This window comes from Dermacentor albipictus, chromosome 6 (genome assembly GCF_038994185.2).
Source record: "Dermacentor albipictus isolate Rhodes 1998 colony chromosome 6, USDA_Dalb.pri_finalv2, whole genome shotgun sequence".
Lineage (NCBI taxonomy): Eukaryota > Metazoa > Arthropoda > Arachnida > Ixodida > Ixodidae > Dermacentor > Dermacentor albipictus.
In genome coordinates this window covers 136,225,530-136,247,401 of record NC_091826.1, presented here as the reverse complement: position 1 = coordinate 136,247,401, position 21,872 = coordinate 136,225,530, and the positions used below count along the sequence as shown (strand labels likewise).

General features: G+C 45.9%; 1 protein-coding gene across 16 annotated transcripts in view; it reads left to right on the top strand.

Annotated features, from left to right (window-relative positions):
• Positions 1-21,872, top strand: part of shf (WNT inhibitory factor 1) — a 506,799-nt gene that overhangs the window by 468,438 nt on the left and 16,489 nt on the right. For all 16 annotated transcript variants that reach the window (XR_010564459.1, XR_010564460.1, XM_070541351.1 and 13 more), the window contains one exon: positions 7,635-7,760. Coding sequence is in view for 14 of the 16 variants with exons in the window: in XM_070541351.1 (XP_070397452.1) it covers positions 7,635-7,760 (126 nt within the window). In the remaining 2 variants the exon portion in view is untranslated. The remainder of the gene's footprint in view (positions 1-7,634; positions 7,761-21,872) is intronic.

The following is a 21,872-nucleotide window of genomic DNA, read 5'->3' as shown; positions in this document are numbered from 1 at the left end:
ATAAGTTCAAGTGTGATTCCTCGGAAGCCATATTTTTCCAGCTTTATCAGCAGCAATTTGTGGTTGACCCTATCAAAGGCTTTGCTGAAGTCTAAGTATAACCCTAAAGTCAGAAATTTTTTTTCGATGTTCTCTAGAATTAGCTCCTTCTGTATGCTTAAAGCAGTTTCCGTAGACCGCTTTTTCTTAAACCCGTGCTGACAGTCGGTGAGCAGGCTATGTTTTCGCGAAAAACTATCAATACGAAAGTTGACAATTTTTTCGAGTCCCTTTGATAGCACAGGAAGTATAGATACAGGCCGATAATTGCCAATATTATTTTTGTCACCTCCTTTGTGAACAACGATTACTCTCGCTACCTGCATATTACGCGGGAAAACTCCGGTTGACAGTGAAATATTAAAAATGTGCGTTATTGCAGGTGCAAGTAAGTCCATGACGTACTTAATTGGCCTAATTTCTAAATCATCTACGTCTCGACTGTGGCTATTTTTCAGGGATGAAAATGTTGTAATCACCTCAGGGATGCTAGTAGGCCTTAGGAATAAAGATTCTCTTAATGACTCTGCATGCGTTGTATCTTGAATGTCGTGATCTACGCACCCTACTTTAAGAAAAAAATTGTTGAAATGGTTCGCAAGTTCTGTGCCACCTACATAAGTGCCATCAATGTTCAACGTATCTGTTCGTGTATCGACTGACTTCCGATTTAGTGTTTCGTTTATTTTTTTCCATACTTTATCACTTCTGCGCATGCAATCATTATTAAATATACGGCTGTAGTAGTCATTTTTCGCCTTTTCTTTTTCTTTGTTCAGTTTATTCCGAAACTGTTTATATTCTTTCCATTTTGACAAGTCCTTCGACTTGATGAAAGACTGATAAAGCTTATTTTTTTGGTTGATTTGCCTAATGATTTCTTTCGAAATCCATGGCTTGCGCGACTTTCTTCGACTCCGATAGTTTTCAAGCGGGAATGATTTGAAGTACAGCGTTTTGAGTTTGCTCATAAACTTATCATATGACTCGTTGGCACCTTCAATAGCAAAAATATCGCTCCAGTTCATTTCGCGCACTGCTTCTCTGAATTTATCTAGTGTTTGCGCCGATATCTTGCGGTACGTTGTCTTTTCAGTGCACGTGCTTTTAACGGTGCCTTTACGCTCTAGAAAAAGGAATATAGGCATATGATCGCTGATATCATAACTTATGACTCCCGATGTCGTGCTATCGATAGTCGAATTTATTATGAAAGTGTCTAGTAATGATGATGTAGTGACGGTTACACGTGTCGGGGATCTGATGATGCTGCAGAAGTCATTGCACTCTAGGATAGATAAAAATTGCACAGTAGTTGCTGAATTAGTCAGCATGTCAATGTTGAAATCCCCGCCCAGTATAAGCAGATAGCCGCTTTCATTTACGTATGACAGAAGGTTATCTAAAAACTCAAAAAAAGCAGAGTGGCTGGCATTAGGGGGTCGATACAAAACCGCAAATACTGTCTTTTCTTTCTTTATGCATAAGGCTTCATAATGTTCTGTAGCTGTGCTATATTCTCTAAGAATGTCATACCCTGTTAGAGAAACTAGCATTGCAACGCCGCCACCTCTGCTTCCCCTGCGGTTCACGAAGAAATGCTCGTATCCTTGAGGTATATAATGTTCCGAGTCATCATTGTACCAAGTTTCGGTAAACATCAGTACGTCAAATTTTACCTTACATGATTCGATTAGTACAGTGACTTCATCTTTTTTGTTCAGCAGTGACCTTACGTTTAGATGCATGAATGTTAGCATCTTTGCTTCGCTGCTAATTTTGTGCCTCTTAACGATTTCCTCGGGAATCACACAGTCTGAGGACGCCATCTCTACTGGAGGTACGAATGTGTCAAAGCTTATGTTTGTTAAACGCTTGTGATTTTGCTCAGGTCGCTTTCACGCCTGATGCGAATGACAGGTGAAGTCTCTGTGCGACGTGCAAGAATAACGCCATTCTTCGTCCACACAAATTTCCAGCTGTGTTCACGTTTGCGTGCTATTGCCATCCCTAACATTTTCTTCACTTCGGGACAAAGGTGTTCATTTACAAACACAGGAGATTCAGTGGGCAAGCCGAGGGATGCATTTGTTAGCCTTTTCTTGCGTGACTTCTGAAGCACTTCGTCGCGTTTGTCACGGCGTTGAAACTGAACAATTATGTTTGTCTGATTTTCCTTCTTTGTATGAATTCTGTGACAAACATCGATGTCCTCGCGTGCTATAGGTTCACCAACCACCTCACCAATTTTTTTTAGCACTTCAACCAGATTTTCGTTTGGTTTCTCGACTATTCCTTTAATTTCAAGATTTCGATTACGCGAGTACTGCTCGGACTGCAAGAGGCCCGACTGGCAATCTGCCAAGTCCTTCTCCAGCGTAGAAACTTTATGTTGTAGTAGTTCGTTTTCTTTCTTCAGCTCATTATTTTTACTTAGAGTTGCCATCAATTTTTCATTTGTATCATCAAGGCTCTTGCTGAAGAAATCCATGCTCTTCTTCATTTCATCAATTTCAGTCCGCAAGTTTCTCTCTTCGGATCGGATGCTTCGTTCTAGCGCTTCTTTCATTTGTTTCCACTCATTTCTAATTTCATCTTTGAAATCATGTAGCATTCTTGAAACTTCCTTGTTCATATTATACACTATAGTCGTAACACAAAGACCACGTACACTCAAGATTGGGCAGCAGTGGCAGCTAAAAGCTACAATTTGTGTTCTGAAATGCGCTGAGTGCGCCACTAACCTGCAAGACACAGAAGAAGTGGATCAGCGTGTGCCTAGGAAGCCGCCACTGCTGCCGTATGCGATCCCCGGTAAGATGGCAGGCTTTATATGTCCAGATTGTCAGGTGGTCCCGGAAATCACGTGGTCCCGGAGCCAGTCGCCTCGAGGTGCTTTCGTAGATTGCGCTTGCTTCCTTTCGGGTAGTCGATGACGAGGGCACGTGTATGCGGATCTGCAGTATATCTAGCTGCCCAGTGAAACTGCAAGACACAGAAGAAGTGGATCAGCGTGTGCCTAGGAAGCCGCCACTGCTGCCGTATGCGATCCCCGGTAAGATGGCAGGCTTTATATGTCCAGATTGTCAGGTGGTCCCGGAAATCACGTGGTCCCGGAGCCAGTCGCCTCGAGGTGCTTTCGTAGATTGCGCTTGCTTCCTTTCGGGTAGTCGATGACGAGGGCACGTGTATGCGGATCTGCAGTATATCTAGCTGCCCAGTGAAACTGCAAGACACAGAAGAAGTGGATCAGCGTGTGCCTAGGAAGCCGCCACTGCTGCCGTATGCACATAATGCCACCTTGTCCACTACAATACTGCCTTTTCAGCCTCTGAAATATATGCACAGAGTGTGTGGAGCACAAAACCTTGAAGTAATTGCCCAGCACTGTTGTTGCATTGTGACTCCCAAATACTCACTGCTGCAGTAACATGGGTTAGAATCACAACTGTGCATAACTTTTCCTTTTCTTCAACCTGTGGCAACGGTGAAGCTGGAGATGATGAGGAGGCCGGATGACGGCAAAAATCGTTTTTTGTTGATGACAACAACGGGTGTCAGTGTATGGACAAGGCAAAGCCAATTTCGAGGACTTGACTGGTTTCACAGTAACGTGTGATGCAAGGCAGTCAGCTGTTTCACTGCATTGCCCAGGTGTTGCAGTCATACTATGACAGTACAACAGAAGGAAACTAATCAGCCTGTTCTTGAAGACATGCCAGCCAAATATGTCCGCTAGTTTCCTGATCTTCACTCCTGTTTGTCTAGGCACCCGCTCAGGTTTTCTAATAGGTGACTGGTTTCACAAATTACGTAACCTGTCATTTTCAAGGTATGATGTGGATAAAAAAACACATTTTTATTTAAAACTTATTACTGCGCTTGCACGATTCCAACGAGCAACTTTATTAAATAAAGAATGCGTTCAAATTTGCATGCGCGTTACAATTGTAGCTAATTTTACTCTTAATGAAAAACGAAAGCAATTCTTAAAAAATTAAAGGTAAATGCAAGGCAGCTAGCCACGCTGGCATGGAACAGACGTTATTTAATCCTTGGTTTGTGGTTGCCATTTTCCAGTTTGCTATATGTGTGGCATTTATAATGCATTACATGGAACTGAAGATGACTTTCTGTGGTCGGTAGACAGCGAAATGGAAGTGTCGTCGAACTTCGACAGTGACTAGCCGCTAAGATTCAGCTGTGCACGTGCCTGCCTGTGTGCCTTTTTCTGTTCCATAAAATTGTTGCAACACGGTACGCGACGACTCGGGTTTCATTATTTGATGTGCACTGCAGAATCAGCACCAAGTTATTTTTTGGATATTTGTGCAGCAATACAACTGTGCGTTATAATCAGGGGCGTGGTAGAATTGTGCAAATACGGTAGTCCTCAATACATTGGTTGCAAAATTACACTTCGACACTGCATTTATGAGTAAAAAAAAATCTAAACGTTTCTTAAACCAGAAATCTTCGAAAAATGGTACTAATCAAGGCATAACAGCTATACAGCCTTCATTTTTCCATTCATGCTGGACTGATGAGGCTAACTACCACAAGTTTTGCCAGGAACAGGCGAGCACTGGCTCTTTCTCCAGTGCTCATGCAGAGGTGATGCCGCCTACATATGAGAGGCGGGTAAGTGAAAAGCTGTTGTTTCGCTGTATTCAGGGCAAAACCATAAAAGTTGCAGTTTCACCCAAAAGGCGAAGCATCGATTGTTTAGTGTGCAGCTAGCTATGTGAAGTAAGGATAGTAGTTTTAGTGGCCATATAAACTTGCAAACGTAGCCACACCAACTAAATTAACAAGCATGGCGTCATGCGTGCACAAGCAAACATGAAGATATCTCACTCGATGACTGCAGAAACTCGTGGTCAAAACGCCGCTGTGAGGAAACGCAGCAGCAGCAGTGAGCCAATTGATCTTCATGCTGTGTCTCGCATCAACGCAAACCAAGCCGCAGAAACACAGCTCACAGCTGGACTCTGTATCCGTCGCAGATCAAGATGCAGTGGCCCGGGCGGCCGAGAAGAGTGCGGCCCCCCTCCCTACCTTCCCCCGGATCCTTGCGTGCGACGGAAGACAGCGTGCTTCCTCCCGACTTCCTTTCCTTGCATGTGCAAGATTCAGCCGTGATCGCCGCTCACCCTCGCACGCTTTCTTTCACACATACACACCGAAAGCACAGCGTCCTATGAATCGAAAGCAAAAGCGGAGCGTCTCATGAAATGAGACGTCAAATTCAAATAAAAAACACCTTAGGTCGAAGTCCCCTTCTCAAGACATTAAACAATGCCCGCAGTCACCACCAGTACTTGCACACTTTGACGACGACTGCTACAGAAGTCCACACAAAAGAAAGTAGCACAGGCCTCGGCATCGTGCTATTCCAGAGAAATGATGGACTGCTGAAATGAGTTCAAACTACAGAACTGCTTGTTGGCCTAGTTGGTGCTTGCTAAAAGACATGTTTTTGCTGCAATTAAACACACACAAAAGGAAGACGCATAAAGACAACACGGGCTGCACTTCCAACTGATTTAATTTGGGCTGTGACGCATGAATATATATACACATACACGCATGCGTTGGTTGTTCACAAATCTACGTTACCCAGCTGTCAAACAATCTAGTTTCCGATTTATAGAGCACGATAGATGTATCGCTAATGCAATTTGTACCTTTCTTTTTTATATAGTAAGCTTCCATTAGCTCACATGTTTGAAATGTACTTCTGCCAAGAATCTTAATCTCAGAAAAACGTGGTTTGCACATGCAGGCCTTGCAGTGCGCCAGTCAGTCTGTCCTATATAGGACAGACTAGACACTACATAAATGAACAAGCCAGGGAACACGAACTAAATCTAATGAAAGATGGCGTGGCACATTTTAGTTCAAGCTAGCTGGTTGTTATTGAAAGCAGAAGCCGTATTTTTAAAAGGAAAAAGTGCTATGCAATCATTTGGGCTATGGCGAAATTTCAGCCTTAGCTATAAAGTAGGCTGCTCAAAATCGTAAGCGACCACCATGCCTTGTGTTGGCTAGAATGAAGGACCCTCCAAGCTGTGTCGCATCATAGAGCCTGAGAATCTACGCAGGAATTTGAGGCCACAGTAATCTGCAAGTTGAAACGAAAACACTCTGATCCTGACTGCTTGTGCCCTTGAAAAACTGCCCCTACTGACATGCTGCCGCAAGACAAGATGAGGACACCTTCCTGGGAACAATGAGCGCAGACATTTGTGCAGCAGGATTGTCGAATAGCTGCAAGACAAGGCCGACTTTGTTGTCCCTAGGGCATTTATGCGTGCATTGTCTTCGTTTTCTTTGCAAACAACATCCCTTGTAAAGAAAAGCTTCTTGATGTGCCTTCACCACTGCAGCCAGAGGTGCTGCATGCTTTCCATGATGACCCAGCGGCAAGGCACCTCGAGCAAGCCACCTTGGTTTCATGAGTTTCACTGCCTCTGTAGGCTTTGATAAGGTCCTTCTCTGAAGGCTACCCTGGATCCATCCCTCACTTCTAATACACATATAATTTTTTGTCATAGTGTGACCGCCACCTTAGAAAGAGATTGCAAATAGTCACTTGGTTTATTATATTTGTTTCGTAGTAAATTTCACAGCTACGCCTCATTGTTCCAAACAGAATTTGGTTAAGTAGTTAGGGCAATTCCTTGAGGCACCTTATAAACACCTTAATATTTTAACAGGTGTTCTCTCAAGTGCACTCCTTAAGTAATGCCTTAATTTTAAGCAGCAGAGATATTTTATTTCATTGCTTAATTTTTTAAAAATCTACAAACTACCATCAGGTAGCTTAGTGACTACGCTGTTGCGCTTCTGATCTCGAGATTCAGATTAGAAATGGATCCACAGAAAAAAACACATGAACAAAATGACATAACACAAGCTATAACACAGTGCTTGTGTTATCGTGTCATTTTGTGTATGCAATTTTTTTTTTTTATGTGGTGACATTTTTCTGAGCTGACCGCATTTGGACGTAGGCGAACTGCTAGAACGCTCATGCACTTAGATGCGGAGGCATGTTAAAGAACCCCAGGTGGACAAAATTCTTCCAGAGTTTGTTGGTGCTGTGTGCCTCATAACCAGATAGTGGATTTTGGCTTCGTAAGGCTTCGTACTGCCACAAAGACAGGAGAGTTTTTTTAGGTACAACGGTGCTAAATGAAAATTAACTTATGGGGTTTTGCGTGCCTTTATGTGCCAAGACCACGATCTAATTATGAGGCACGCCGTAGTGGGGGACTCCGGGACCATCTGGGGTTCTTTAACATGCACCTAAATATAAGTACAATGGTGTTTTCGTACTTTGCCCCCATCGAAATGTGGGTGCCGTGGCCGAGATTCGATCCCGCGACCTCGTGCTTAGCAACCCAACACTGTAGCCACTAAGCAACCATGGCGGGTTACAACGGTGCTAGAGGCGTGTGATGTATGCTTTGTGTGTTGTGGTTCCTGTGTGCCCATTAATTTTGCACTACCTGCCGCCATGGATTCGTACCAACTAGCCTGATCAAGTTAAGTATGAAAGGAGGCTGAGCTTGAAAACAATGCCAATGCAGGCAAGTGCTCCATCCCGTGCCTCAACGGCGGCCGCTGTGTTGGCGTCAACCAGTGTCGGTGTACGAGGAGCTTTGTTGGCCCGCAGTGTGCTCATCGCATCGACAGCACTGCGGCAGTGCAAAGGGGTGAGTACCAGACAGACAGTGCAGGCTGTAATCCTCTATTTTATCTAAGGTCCAACCAAAATAGTCCAAACATCGCAACATAATCTGAGTGTCGCAGATTTCATTTTTGCGGCAATATATCGACGCTTGTATTTGTTTATTTTATTCGGGTGACCGGTTCTCACCGTCGAACAAATGTAGCCCCACGTGGGATGCGCCCACCTGTATCAGGCCTTCTTCAGTGTATCAGAAGTTTCTCGAATGTTATTGATGGTTCTATCTGTTGTCTCTTGTCACTGAACCTTGTATAATCTGTTTGTATGCGCGACATCAATTGTGTAGAACTTTCTGAAAGACACGCAGGCACTAGCGATTACTCTGGAACCTTCGATGACTCACGTATAAAGGCCGAAGCCCTTGACCCGCTGATCAGATTTCGCCGATCGCCGACTGTGTTCCCTGCTATCATTGTGCTTTGGGTGCAACTTGCTTTCGTGGGCACAGGTTCACCCAAATAAAAAGTTATTTAAGTCATTCCCAGTTTTATGATTGTTTTCTTCCTCGTCACTACAACGTAATATCTGGTGAAGGTGCTTTTGCATTCATGCACTGCACGCCCCCATCAACCTCACACACCGAAGACAACATTAGTGTCGCCCCCAACCATCGAGATAGCCGCAGGCTACAAAACCTGCCCCCAGAGCATGCACTTCTACCCGAGATGACTGGAAAGATCATGACCAAGTCAACAACCACAATGGTAGCCCCAGCGTCGCCCATCGTGCTGCAACAGCCCAGGGAGCCGCCAACTTCCCGCGGATGATCATAAAAAAAATTATGGGGTTTTACATGCCAAAACCACTTTTTGATTACGAGGCACGCTGTAGTGGAGGACTCTGGAAATTTCGACCATCTGGGGTTCTTTAACGTGCACCTAAATCTAAGTACACAAGTGTTTTCGCATTTCGCCCCCATCGAAATGTGGCCGCCGTGGCCGGGATTCGATCCTGCGACCTCGTGCTCGAGCAGCAGCTGAGCAACCACGGCGGGTGATCATCATTCAAGGACGCGGAAAACTGGCTGGAAACGTGTCAAAAGGTCGCTACATTTAACAAGTGGAACAGCGACGACAAGCTGCGCCATGTTTTCTTCTCATTGGAAGACACTGCCAGGATGTGGTTTGAAAATCGTGAAACCACCTTAACAACGTGGGACTTCTTTCGCTGCAACTTCCTACAGTCCTGTGCAAAGAGTGAGCACAAGCTCTGCTGGAAACCCGAGGGCAACTGCCCAATGAGACCATTGCCATCTTCACAGAAGAGTTGACCTGTCTTTTCCAACGCGGAAGTGTCTGAGGAGAAAAAGGACGCTGCCTGATGCAAGGTGTAAAGTAAGAACTTTTCGCCAGAGTGATCCGCAACTCTCTGAAAAAAATGCGCAACCGCCAAGTACTTTCGCCGAAGTGTGAAATTCAAGCACTAGGCTCCGATGAGCTCCGAGAGACCAGAAGAACCGTCGTATGTGAAGAATAGCACGGGATGTTTCCTTCTAGACAGCCCCCAAGTAGCATTCAAAACTGACATCTTCTGAGAGATGCAGCAGTCACTTGCAGTCCCCGAATGGTTGTGGCGTCAGGCGAAAGCGATGACCTACGCTGCCGCAGCCTGCCGTCCCGCTCCCCCTCTGAGCCAGCGCCAGGGCCCGTTAAAGTTGCATCGTTCCTTGCTGCCAGTTTGCTCTCTGATCGACCTGCGCAGCTACCCAATAAAGACAGATGTATAGTGCTTTTCAGACCGCCGCCCGCTCTGCTACCACTGCGGAGAAGCGGGTCACGTCTACCACCGGTGTACATACCACGACATGGGACTGCGAGGCTTTGCCATCAGTGTGCTGTGTCCACAGCTTGGCGAAAGGCTTCGTGATATCGCCGACTACATTGCCACAACACAGTGGAGACCCCAACGTTCGTGACGTTCGCCGTCACCAGGACACTGTGTGTCGCCGCAGCACCGACCCTACGCAGGACCAGCCCATGGCTGGTCCGTAAGCCCATATCCGGCAAACTAAAAGCAGCTACCAATGGAGGTGCGGTTGCTGTAAGTTGAAATACAGAAGATCCTCCGGCGCCACTGATGACCCTTCAATATATATCTGGATGACGTAGGAATGACGGGCCGCCATCCCGATGAAGCCTCGAAGCCCAGGATACGCAAAAAAAATAAGACCGACCTGACGACAAGACATACCAGCTAAAGAACAACATGGTGCAGCTGTGGTGCAATTCCATGACCCAATTGCAATGCAAAACGAAGAACCACCAACCTTAGTGTGCCTTTCGATGGCCACAATGTCACTGTTGTAGTAGACACAGGAGCCGACTACTCCGCCACCACTGGACACTTTGCCGCCAAGATGAAGAAAGTCGAAACTACAAGAGACGGCCCTCATATCCGAACAATTAGAGGACACCATATAATGCCATCCGGAATCTGCACAGTACAAGACTGGACTTACACTGTGACCCTCGTTATCCTTCAAGAGCGCTCATGCAATTTAATTCTCAGCATGGACTTTCTGAATCAACACAGCTTAGTCATTGACCTAAAGTTGAAGTCGATAACACTGTCCACAGACCAAGTGATACCACCGGAGAGAACTTAGAGTCAGCATGCCTTAGGAGTACTTGAAAACCAAATCAGCATCCCACCTCACTCCAGCATTGTCATTTCTGTCGGCACCAAAACACCTGCAAACATAGAAGGCGTCATCGAGGGCGACCAACGCCTACTGCTCGACCGTGAAATTAGCGACGCAAGAGGGATTGCTCGAATGCATGGAGGGAAAGCAAAAGTGACGCTGACAAACTTGTTCAAGTGCATCAACAAGGGCGCGATGATCGCATACATTAAGGAAATTGTTGAAACCAGCAATGCATTTGTCCTATTGGATTCCGTCGCATCGACCGCGACGACCATACCAAACCAGTCTTTGACATAAATCCAAGTCTTCCCGTGAGTAAGCAGCAACAGCTTAAAAGTATGCTACGACAATACAAAGACTGCTTTTCAACGTCATCATGTATTTAATAAAGGGGAAATAAGACATCCACCCAAACGTAGCAAATTGCTACAAAGAAAACCCATACGGGTTCTCGAAAGAAAAGCTTTGCAGTTGAAGAAAAATTCGTCCTCGTCTGGGACTCGAACCCCGAACCACCGCCTTTCCGGGGCAGCCGCTCTACCATCTCAGCTAACCAGGCGGCTAGCAGATGGTTAGCTCAGATGGCAGAGCAGCTTAAAGGACCATTCAGGACATCTTATATGTTGGAGTCTCAGACTCCATGAATTTGACCTCACTGTCGTCTACAAGTCTGGATGCAAGCACTACGATGCCGACTGCCTATCAAGTGCCCCCATTGACCCGCCACCACAAGACGACGAAGATGACGCCTTCCTAGGAACAATAAGCGCGGAAGAGTTTGCTGAACAATAACGAGCAGACCCATAGCTAAAAGGCCTTGTGGAGTATTCGGAAGGCAACACCAACATTGTCCCTAGGGCATTTAAGCAAGGGAGTCCTCATAAAGAAGAATTCCCCAGTCCATGCAAACTACCTTCTCGTTGTGCCCACAGCATTGCAGCTAGAAATCCTGCACACCTTGCATGATGATCACACAGCAGGGCACCTCGGATTTTTCCGTACGCTCACAGGATACAAGAGGAGTAGTACTACTGGCCGCGCCCCACCACATTCTTAACATCTTGATAAGGGCTAGTTGGTTCATATTAATAACAGAGATTGAACAGTGCAAATAAAACAAAGACACGGAGAAACAAATGCCATAAACAAGCGCTGACTGCTAACTGGAAATTTATTTAAGTTCTCTAGCCATTTTATACATTCCCCAGTATAGACATGCATACACCAGTCATATATACATCAGCAAAATCAGCAACATCATAGTCTTTTATGCAATAGAGCTATAGACATTTATCTTCTTCCTTTCGAATATGATATGCCTCTATTATTTATCTTTCCCTTACCTTTTCCTTGCCCTATGAATTCTGTCTTTTAAGATATGGGAGTACATACACACTTGTTACAATGTCCCGCTAAATGACTTCCATAGCCGTTATTGTAGTGCTGACAAGCTCTTTCAGTGAAAAACCGTCCCATTTGTCCTGTATAAGTTTTTCCACAGCCCAGCAGTATCTGATAACATTGCATGTGCAGCCAGTGATTTATGATTGGTGGTGCGCAGGGGCTTTCGAGCATTTTCATTCGAGTGCATACTGAGGAAACCTTGCATGGGGCACTGAAAAGCAAATTAACATTATGCCTGTTGGAAACTTTTCTCAGATTGTGTGACAACTTGTGCAAAATCACAAAGTGATTTTGCTGATGTATATATGACTGGTGCACATGTGCCTATAGACCGTTTCATCGGGCGAGGAGGATAGGGCGTGCAGAGAGTCTTTCCTCCTCTCTGGCTTGGGCGATCTGGCGCGGCGTTGCTTGAAAGTATTGCTGTCGCATGCTGGAACGATTTTGAGATGTTTTAGATGGTACTTTGGGAAATTTACGCCATGTCCGTTCATATAAGGTCGTCAGGGAAGCCTTTCGGTGCATCGGTAACTACAGTAGGCGGAAATATCTTTTGGGGGCGCAAAAATGTGACGCGTTTTATCAGCCGCGGTGTACACACATTATCAGTCGCGGTGTGTGTATGTGTTGTGAACTATCTTGCTTTTCTCAGTTTTAATTCAACAAAGAAAACTGGTGTCTCTGTATTAGCAGCATGAAATGGTAAATCTGCTCAATATCTGATCGCTTCACGTAGGGAGTAAAACATAAAGCATAAGAGCGTATGCTCGTGCACGGCCAACCTAAGGATACCACGAAACATCTAAGCGGAAGGCGCAAACAAATATTTGTGATGCACCGGCATCGTTCTCGCGCATTTCCAGTCTAGTAGGCTTCAAATTATTATATGTCTACGGTAGCCTTCCTGCATGAGGCCGATGGCGCTGCTCAAAACGGCAAATACTGCGGTGGGTGAACCAGCACGGCACATATGTAAGCGGTGCGCTTCAGCATTGCCTTTTTTGCCTGCATACAGCCATAATATATGAGGGATCGCATAAAAAAGAATGCGATGCCTATTTTTGAGGACAAAATTTCCGTAATACGTGTGTGTGCGTCGTAGAAAACCGAACGAACACAACTGAAAAAGAAATTCGATTATCATCCTCTTTCTCGAAAAAGCAAGAGAAAACGGGCTAACGCCGCAATAGGGCCTCGCATGGTCACGCCGCACAACGTTTATAAATATATAACCGCTGATGCGGTATGCTTGGACCATGCGGTGCATATAGAACAAAGATATATATAATCCAGCACCCACCACTGCTTAGGGCGCTCGCGCAGTTCGTAAACAGTCCTTTTGCTGGACAAGCGTAATTCAGACAGTAAGGTATGCCGCTATCACTTGCCAAAACTATTTTATTCAGGGGCGGAAACCTCATCCATCGAACCAAGTAGTCACGCAATGTAACCTGCAGCGAACAGTTTGAACGCTTGTCAAAGTATAACATCACAGCTCCTATCGTAGCAGAACGGTACCCACGCTGTTACGATCGTCGCATATGTTTCGTGGCTCCTAAATTGCAGCTCAGAAATAGAGGATAATACTGCAATAAGGTCACATTAGTGATTGGAACATTCAGAAATACACAAGTGATCTCCGAGGCTGATTGTAGGCACGAATATGCATGTGCGCACGCATCGCGCTGCGTGCTCCGTCCACCTCAACGCCAGCAGAAATTCCGGCCATGACGCCTTAAACCACTTCAGAGCACGTCTCACAGAACCGTTTACCACGTAGAAGACGCACGTCATACTAAACACACCGCACGACCGCGAAAACAGACGCCAGAACCTGCCGCCGAGCGTATACCTGCCATGCAAAAGACCGCTTTCACCCAAGCCAGTATGGCGCTGCTCATAGGCGGCGCCACTGCGTTCACAATATGGCGGCGCCTATAAAAAAACGGTCTATACCTGTCACGCAAAAGACCGCTTTCACCCAAGCCAGTATGGCGCTGCTCATAGGCGGCGCCACTGCGTTCACAATATGGCGGCGCCTACGAAAAAACGGTCCATACTCGGAAAGGTATAATATGGCTGGAGAATTTCAAATAAATTTCCATTGGGCAGGGGGTGGTTGTCCGTGGTATTTCTTTCATGTCATTGTTTCGTCTGCGCTGTTTAACCTCAGTTCTAAATATTTATTCTGTGTAACACCACAGTTCAGCCTTTTGCCAATCAATTTGCCTGAGTGAAAATGCAAGTCCATGAGCCTGTTACAACAGAGCCACCTACAACATACTTTTGGATCTGATAGACCATACTTTAGTTTGCTCTGCCTAGTAGAAATTTTACATTTAACAAATGTAGCTATGACAGACTATCGGCTACAACAAATAACATTTTGGATAATTTTTTCGCTAGTTGAAGTATGTACTTTTGCAGGGGTGAAGTATGCATGCGACGGTGCACTACGAGCAAGCTTTCCCGGCCACTCGCAGAAAGCATGAAATACACTAGCCTTTCAGGAATGAACACGACAGGGACAAACTTCCTGCACGGCAACTTTTTGGAACAACCTTGCGAGCAGCTTGGTGCTGAGGGCACCGGTAGGCTTAGCCTACTTCACTTGAATGCCACAGCAGATTGTGCTTCAAAAACAATCACCACTGATTATGAAATGCATGAATTCACAAAAAGGAAGATACGCAATGTCAAGATACACAAAAGGAAGTCTTGCAATACTGACCAGTGGCCGAGCTCAGAGTTGCCACATGCCGTTAGTGCAAACTGACCATGGTGTGCTACAAGTGTGCTCATGTGCTGAGGTTGCATAAGCCAATAAAGCTATAAGGTTAGGCTGCATCTGCTCAACCACCGAACAATGATGACCATGATCACCCCTTCCTGGACTAGCTGCCATCATCGTTGGGCCATCATTGGCTAAGCCATTCCTAAATACGCTTGTGCCATACATCATTTCACTTTTTACCAGTTTGTGCTGCCAATAGTTATCAGGTCGTCGCTTGGCACGAGATATTTCTCGATTGTTTATTGTGAAGGATCTGATCAGATTGCACGCACGTCGCAAGTTGTAGCATTGTATACTTGAATGTACGCAAACACCAGCGACTAATCGGGAATGAACAGTTAGACACCTATAAATAGTGGACTAACTTGACCAATGAGATTAGATTTGACGACCACTGCTATTATTGCTACTTGAGCACGTCAAATAGCGAGTTAGATTTAACTCGCACTTTCGGCAGTTTGCTGTTCTTTGTCGCCACAAATATGTGACAATAAGTTCATCAATGGAGATTATCAGCAGTACAGCTTTCTTGGTGATTCGCATAAATGTGTAATGTTTTTGGTGTACTAAGCAGTTAGCTAGCTATTGGGATATACCATGAATAAAAACTGCTCAAAGTTTTGGTTTTGTTAGTGCTGCATAATGTTCGCAACCAACACCTTCGTGCCAAGCCATTCACACTTATCAAGCCATTTACAAGTTATCACAAGCCTTCAAGGACACACTCAAGTGATGCTACGCAGAATGGATGCACTTTGGTGAGCTCAAAGTGACGTCGACCAGCCAGCCGAAACGGGTGTCGCCAGCCATGCTGTGCAAGTGGATTACGAACGCATTGGCGAGCCTCCCAGAGGACCTTGTGCGTCGTGCTTGGAAGAAGCACGGCATAGCAAACACGCATTAGTGGTGCAGAAGATGGGAACATTTGTCAAACTAGGAACTGTCTGAAGAAAGCGCAAACGAGGACGACAGTGATCAAAGGGTGCTCTAAGTAACTGCTTTTGCAGAGTTTTCCTCGATCGTATTATACACAGATAAATTTTTTTTTCGATTTCCTCGCTCAAAAAATTTCACCTGGTGTCATATTCAGGTCTGTATTATATGCAGGTTCTTAGAGTCACGGCACCTTGCAACACCAGAGCTTTGAACCGGATGCTCCCACTGTACTGCATTTGCAGTAAACAAATGTGGTGTGCCTTGAACTCTTCAGAGTTCAAAAAAATGGATTTAATGGGTCTCACCAGGAAATATAAAATTCCTTCTTTTGTGGTTAACCCCTCCAAGAGCCAACTGAGCAACACTCCTTTTCTTCATTGACATATTCTCCAACCTCGTAAAAAAAAAAAAATTGCTTGACAACCTTAAGGCACATTCACACTGAAAGCGGAGCGTCTAAGCGGCCAAGCGGATTTTCAACGCGGCGAGGCGGTGAGCACGCGCACCTGTTCAGAACGGACGGCTTGCCTGGTGGCCCGCGTCGTAGGGAAGGCGGGGCACCTCGCAATTTCTTTAGAAATTTCAGGGACGTGCCGCCATCTCGCGGCACTTTGGGTTTGTACGCACACTTTCTATATTTTTTTCATCGTGGGTTGGCGCGCTCCCGTCTGCTATCTACTTCTGCAAAATGATGAGCCCAGACGAAGAAGAGATCGTTGGCATTTTACTCGCCCCTTGTCTAGTCGCTTTTCAAGTTTTCTTAGAGTGCAACACAAGACAAGGACAAAAGAAGGTATATAAAGCGACGACACGGCGCCATGTCGTCGTTTTATACCTTCTTTTGTTCTTGTGTTGCGCTGTAACAAACTTTACTACGAATCCCAACCAACTGACCCAATTTGCCATTTTGACGCCTTTCAACAGAAGCGAAAAGCCCAGAGAAAGACATTCGTTTACATTCTTTCACCATCGCTTCCTCAGTGTCGGGTTCTGATTAGCTGCAGCCAAAGCAGCCAACTTGCCCGCACAGAAGAAATCGATCCGGGCGCGTTCCGGCCAAGCGGCCGGGCATTTTCCACAACGCGAAAAATCCGCGGCCACTTTGCCAGATCCGCTTGTCCGCTCCGCCTTCGGTGTGAACGTGCCTTTACTGTGCCTTACGAAATTATTTTAATGGGTCATATGAAAAATAGTCTAAAAATATAGAGCTCCTGCTTTATTTAAAGTACAAAAATGGAGAGTAACAGCACACGTTGTCATCTTTTCCCATCCAGTGATTCCTGGCCCAAGGTAGCATAAATGCTACTAGGTCAGTGAAACAGATTTAAAAAAAGGCACACCACTCAATAAATTGCATACTTCTCAAAACTTATTCTCAAAACCATTTTATACAACTAAATTTACCTAAGCAATGCTCAATTGATTTAATTATCTTAGATTGACATTAGTTGGGTCCCAACCAATAAATCTGTGGCTGTGACACGCCATCACCGATTGCATTGCCTGCAAACAAAAAAGAAAGAAAAGGAGCTATTTTGAAATCTTACTAAACATGCTAAATCTATTTTTTCCTTGAAATTAAGGCTGGAATGTATAGTGCAATGCGCAAGTATGCTAGACCATCAAGCAGGGTGTGCAGAAGGGCCAGCTTCCAAGATGTACAACAGTACAGTGTAGGTGGCATTGAAAAAAAAAAAAAAAAACCAAGAGCGAGCATTGTGTGACACAGCCGGCCTTTGCAAGCCACGAAGCCAGCCCTTTCCATTTTATTGTCGCTCATTTCTCCATGAGTAGGTTTTAACTGATACATACTGGTTTGCTTACTTTGATAACCATTCGGTGCAGATTTTCTCCCAATGCAACTTTGGCGGCTTCTCGCTTTTTTTCATTGCAATGTGCAAGTGCAGCAGCCGCACGTTACTGCTGCATCTGTTGTTTTCTCCAAAGAGTGCACATTGAGATGGCTTTGTACTCTAGAACCTACTGCAATATGATCATGTGCTGGGCAATAGTGTTCTGGCTTCAATTGTATTAAGTCACACTTCCTCCTAGTTTTTCTTTGTTCTGTGGTCGCTAGCCTCAATGCTTGCATCCGAGCTCCAACATACTTGAAGTGTACACACATCGTATGCCTCTGTTCAAGCCAAAGTCCTTACACAACACCTCCTATTGGTCCCACTGTTAAAGTGTACATCTCTGGAGGAGTTGTTTCTAACTTGCGCATCTGGCAGGCCAGTGAATTCCACTATGTCACCAATAACCAGAACTGCCACTTTGAATGAATTTGGCCGCTTGCAGGGACACAAAGTGACAACTGTTAGTGAGCAGCGGTGTTCAACTGAAGACTGATCTTGAGCAATGCTTATATGTAAACATTCCTTCGGTTGTATAACCATTGCTGCTAGGCCATGTGAAGGGGTACTATTGCGAGCAATATGAGCTGGCACACAGGAGCACGTGTCAGATAGCCTCGAACTCTGCTATGGGCAGCCACCATGGGAAACAAAGTGGAGAGGAGGACGCTGTCCTAATAAATGTTGGCACCATGCATCTCTTTATACAAAGTGCAGAAGTTTGCATAGCCAGTGCACATTGATAAAGCTGTTTGATTTTGCGGTTACTGATAACTTTGTGCACCAAAGCAGGACCAACAGCAGCACTGTTTTGAAGCATAAGCATTCGAGAGCTCTGGGAAACCTGTCCATCTGCCTGTAACACATGGCACAATTCGCTCCACAAGATATACACGAGGTCCTATGGGGGTATACCTGAAGATACTTCATGCTAAATGCAGGAATAGGCGCCCAAGAGCTGCACTCTTAAAAAAAAATAACAATAACAAAGCACGACTGAAAAACAAAATGACTCACTGTAAGTTACTGCGCACGTAACGTATTGGCTATTGGCGGCCAATGACATGCCGTAAGCTGCCGTTTTCGACATACACAGACACGGTGGGAGTGCACAATTAGCGGAAGAGTGTCCCACTTTCCCCTCTGTTTTCAACAGCACCATCCAAGTATCGCTAACTCGGTTTTGAGGCTATTTGCCATGTGTTCGCGTGTTCCCGCTAATATTGCTCACGATAATACATTGCAGTGGAGCTGCTTAGCACAGCGACTGCTGTTTGCGTCTTTCTTTTTTCATAAGAGCAGTGATGCAATGATTGTGGTGTTGACAGGCCCGGCATGCCGAGTCAGCTGGCATTCGCAGACTTCAAGGCCAATATAAAATCTCGTTTAGCTTCTTCTGATAAGCCATATATTTATTCATGTACCCCGAGGGCATCACATCAGGGAGGTGAGGGGGGGGGGGGATGCAGTTCGCATACATGAAATCAATACACAAGGCAAGGTATAGACAAATAAAAAGAAATTCTAACAGGAACGCATACAAACTATTGAAAGCCAAACTGCTCTAAGTAAAAGAGAAAACAGAACACTGAATCAGCTAGCTGGCCTGATCATCCATGTCAAAGGATACACAGTGAACAGTGTAGGCAATACAAGCAGGATGCAGAATTTCACATATTAATATAACTATGTATGTAAAATATGACACGCATACATATTGACACGTGTATTTATATTTATCGGGCGACCAGGTTTCGCCGCCTAACAAATCTTATCGCACAGCGCGGGACGCGCTTGCATGTATCCGAAGTTTCTGGAAAGGTATCGATGCTTCTATCCGCTGGCTGTTGTCGCCGAACGTTATGTTATCTGATGTAATCGCCTGACGCGAATGGTGTAGAACTTTGTGGAAGGCACGCGGGTCCGAACGATTAGTCTGGAACATTCGACGACTGCTCTATAAAAGCCGACGCGCTTGACCCGCTGATCAGATTTTCGACGATCGCCGACTGTGTTCGCCGCTTTCGTTGTGCTATAAGTGTAGCCTGTTTTGTGGGCACAGGTTCGCCCAATAAAAGCTAGTTTTGTATTCCACCGTACTGCTTCTTTCTTCGCCGTCACTACCACGTGACATCTGGTGGAGGTGCTTTACGTCCATGTACCGGACGCCCCCGACAAGCCGTAATACAAGCCCGGACCGCAAAGACAACAGCCAGCGGATAGAAGCATCGATACCTTTCCAGAAACTTCGGATACATGCAAGCGCGTCCCGCGCTGTGCGATAAGATTTGTTAGGCGGCGAAACCTGGTCGCCCGATAAATATAAATACACGTGTCAATACCCCCCTCTTAAAAAGCATCGTCCCGATGCTACAAAGAGAGCGAAACGCAAAAGGACACTTATTAAACACAAGTAACAACACAACGAAAAGAAACAAAGTCCAAAGGTCAGTTACGCGAAGTCCCAAAGTTCGTCAACGCTGGTGGTATGGCTTTAACCGCACAACGTGCACAATTTCAGGTCGTGAGCGGCGCCGCTGTGACAGCGAAATGCCGTCTGGCACGACCTCGTAGTCCAGTGCACCAATACGTCGGATGATCTTGTACGGTCCGAAATAGCGACGCAAAAGCTTCTCGCTCAGTCCTCGCCGGCGTATAGGGGTCCAAACCCAAACACGGTCACCGGGCTGGTACTCGACGGAGCGTCGTCGGAGGTTGTAGTGTCGGCTGTCGGTCCTCTGCTGGTTCTTGATCCGCAGGCGGGCGAGCTGTCGGGCTTCTTCGGCGCGCTGGAGATAGCTAGCGACGTCAACATTTTCCTCGTCAGTGACGTGCGGCAGCATGGCGTCGAGCGTCGTCGTCGGATTCCTGCCGTAAACCAGCTTGAACGGCGTGATCTGTGTTGTTTCTTGCACCGCCGTGTTATAAGCGAATGTTACGTACGGCAGGACGGCATCCCAGGTCTTGTGTTCGACGTCGACGTACATCGCTAGCATGTCGGCGAGGGTCTTATTCAGCCGCTCCGTAAGACCATTCGTCTGCGGGTGGTAAGCCGTTGTCCTCCTGTGCCTTGTCTGACTGTATTTCAGAATGGCTTGGGTGAGCTCCGCTGTAAAGGCCGTTCCTCGGTCGGTGATGAGGACTTCTGGGGCGCCATGTCGCAGCAGGATGTTTTCGACAAAGAATTTCGCCACTTCGGCTGCGCTACCTTTCGGCAGTGCTTTTGTTTCAGCGAAGCGGGTGAGGTAGTCCGTCGCCACGACGATCCACTTATTTCCGGTTATTGACGTCGGAAAGGGTCCCAGCAAGTCCATCCCGATCTGCTGGAATGGTCGGCAAGGAGGCTCGATTGGCTGTAGTAATCCGGCTGGCCTTGTCGGCGGTGTCTTGCGTCGCTGACAGTCTCGGCATGTTCTGACATAACGGGCGACGTCGGCGATCAGGCGCGGCCAATAATACTTTTCTTGTATCCTCGATAGTGTCCGGGAAAATCCGAGGTGTCCAGCGGTCGGATCGTCATGTAGGGCATGCAATACTTCTGGACGAAGTCCTGACGGGACAACAAGAAGGTAATTGGCGCGGACTGGCGAGAAGTTCTTCTTCACGAGTTTTCTTCTGGAAAGGTATCGATGCTTCTATCCGCTGGCTGTTGTCGCCGAACGTTATGTTATCTGATGTAATCGCCTGACGCGAATGGTGTAGAACTTTGTGGAAGGCACGCGGGTCCGAACGATTAGTCTGGAACATTCGACGACTGCTCTATAAAAGCCGACGCGCTTGACCCGCTGATCAGATTTTCGACGATCGCCGACTGTGTTCGCCGCTTTCGTTGTGCTATAAGTGTAGCCTGTTTTGTGGGCACAGGTTCGCCCAATAAAAGCTAGTTTTGTATTCCACCGTACTGCTTCTTTCTTCGCCGTCACTACCACGTGACAATATAAGCGTTCGCACCCCAAGACGACTCTTTAATTTGCAAGTGAGCACGTCATCATCGGTGATACCAGCAATGTCTCCAAGTAGGTTATTGCAGCGATTGATAGCGATGACAAGAGGTGAATGTAGAAGCTGGTTAGTTCTTGCAATGAACGGTTCTATTTTGAATTCGTGGTCCAGACAGAAAACACTCGATGGGCAGGTATGGTAAGAGATGGTAACTGGGAGCTGCTATGATAAACATTGTGAAAAAGAGACAAAAGTGATAGCAGTCTATGCGATTTCAGAGAAGACAATCCTAGGGACATCTATTTCACTTACACTGGATGTTTAAGAGTAATTTTTTGCCATGAAACTGGCGTTTTTGTTCTGAAGTTATTCAAGTTTATTTATTAGTTACACCTTGTGAGGATTTGAGATTTGTGATACATAATATTCCACACAAGACATTGCATCTCTGGTCATGCTCCAAAACATTGTGGCCAATCATTTTGGTGCATGATTTGCCCTCGT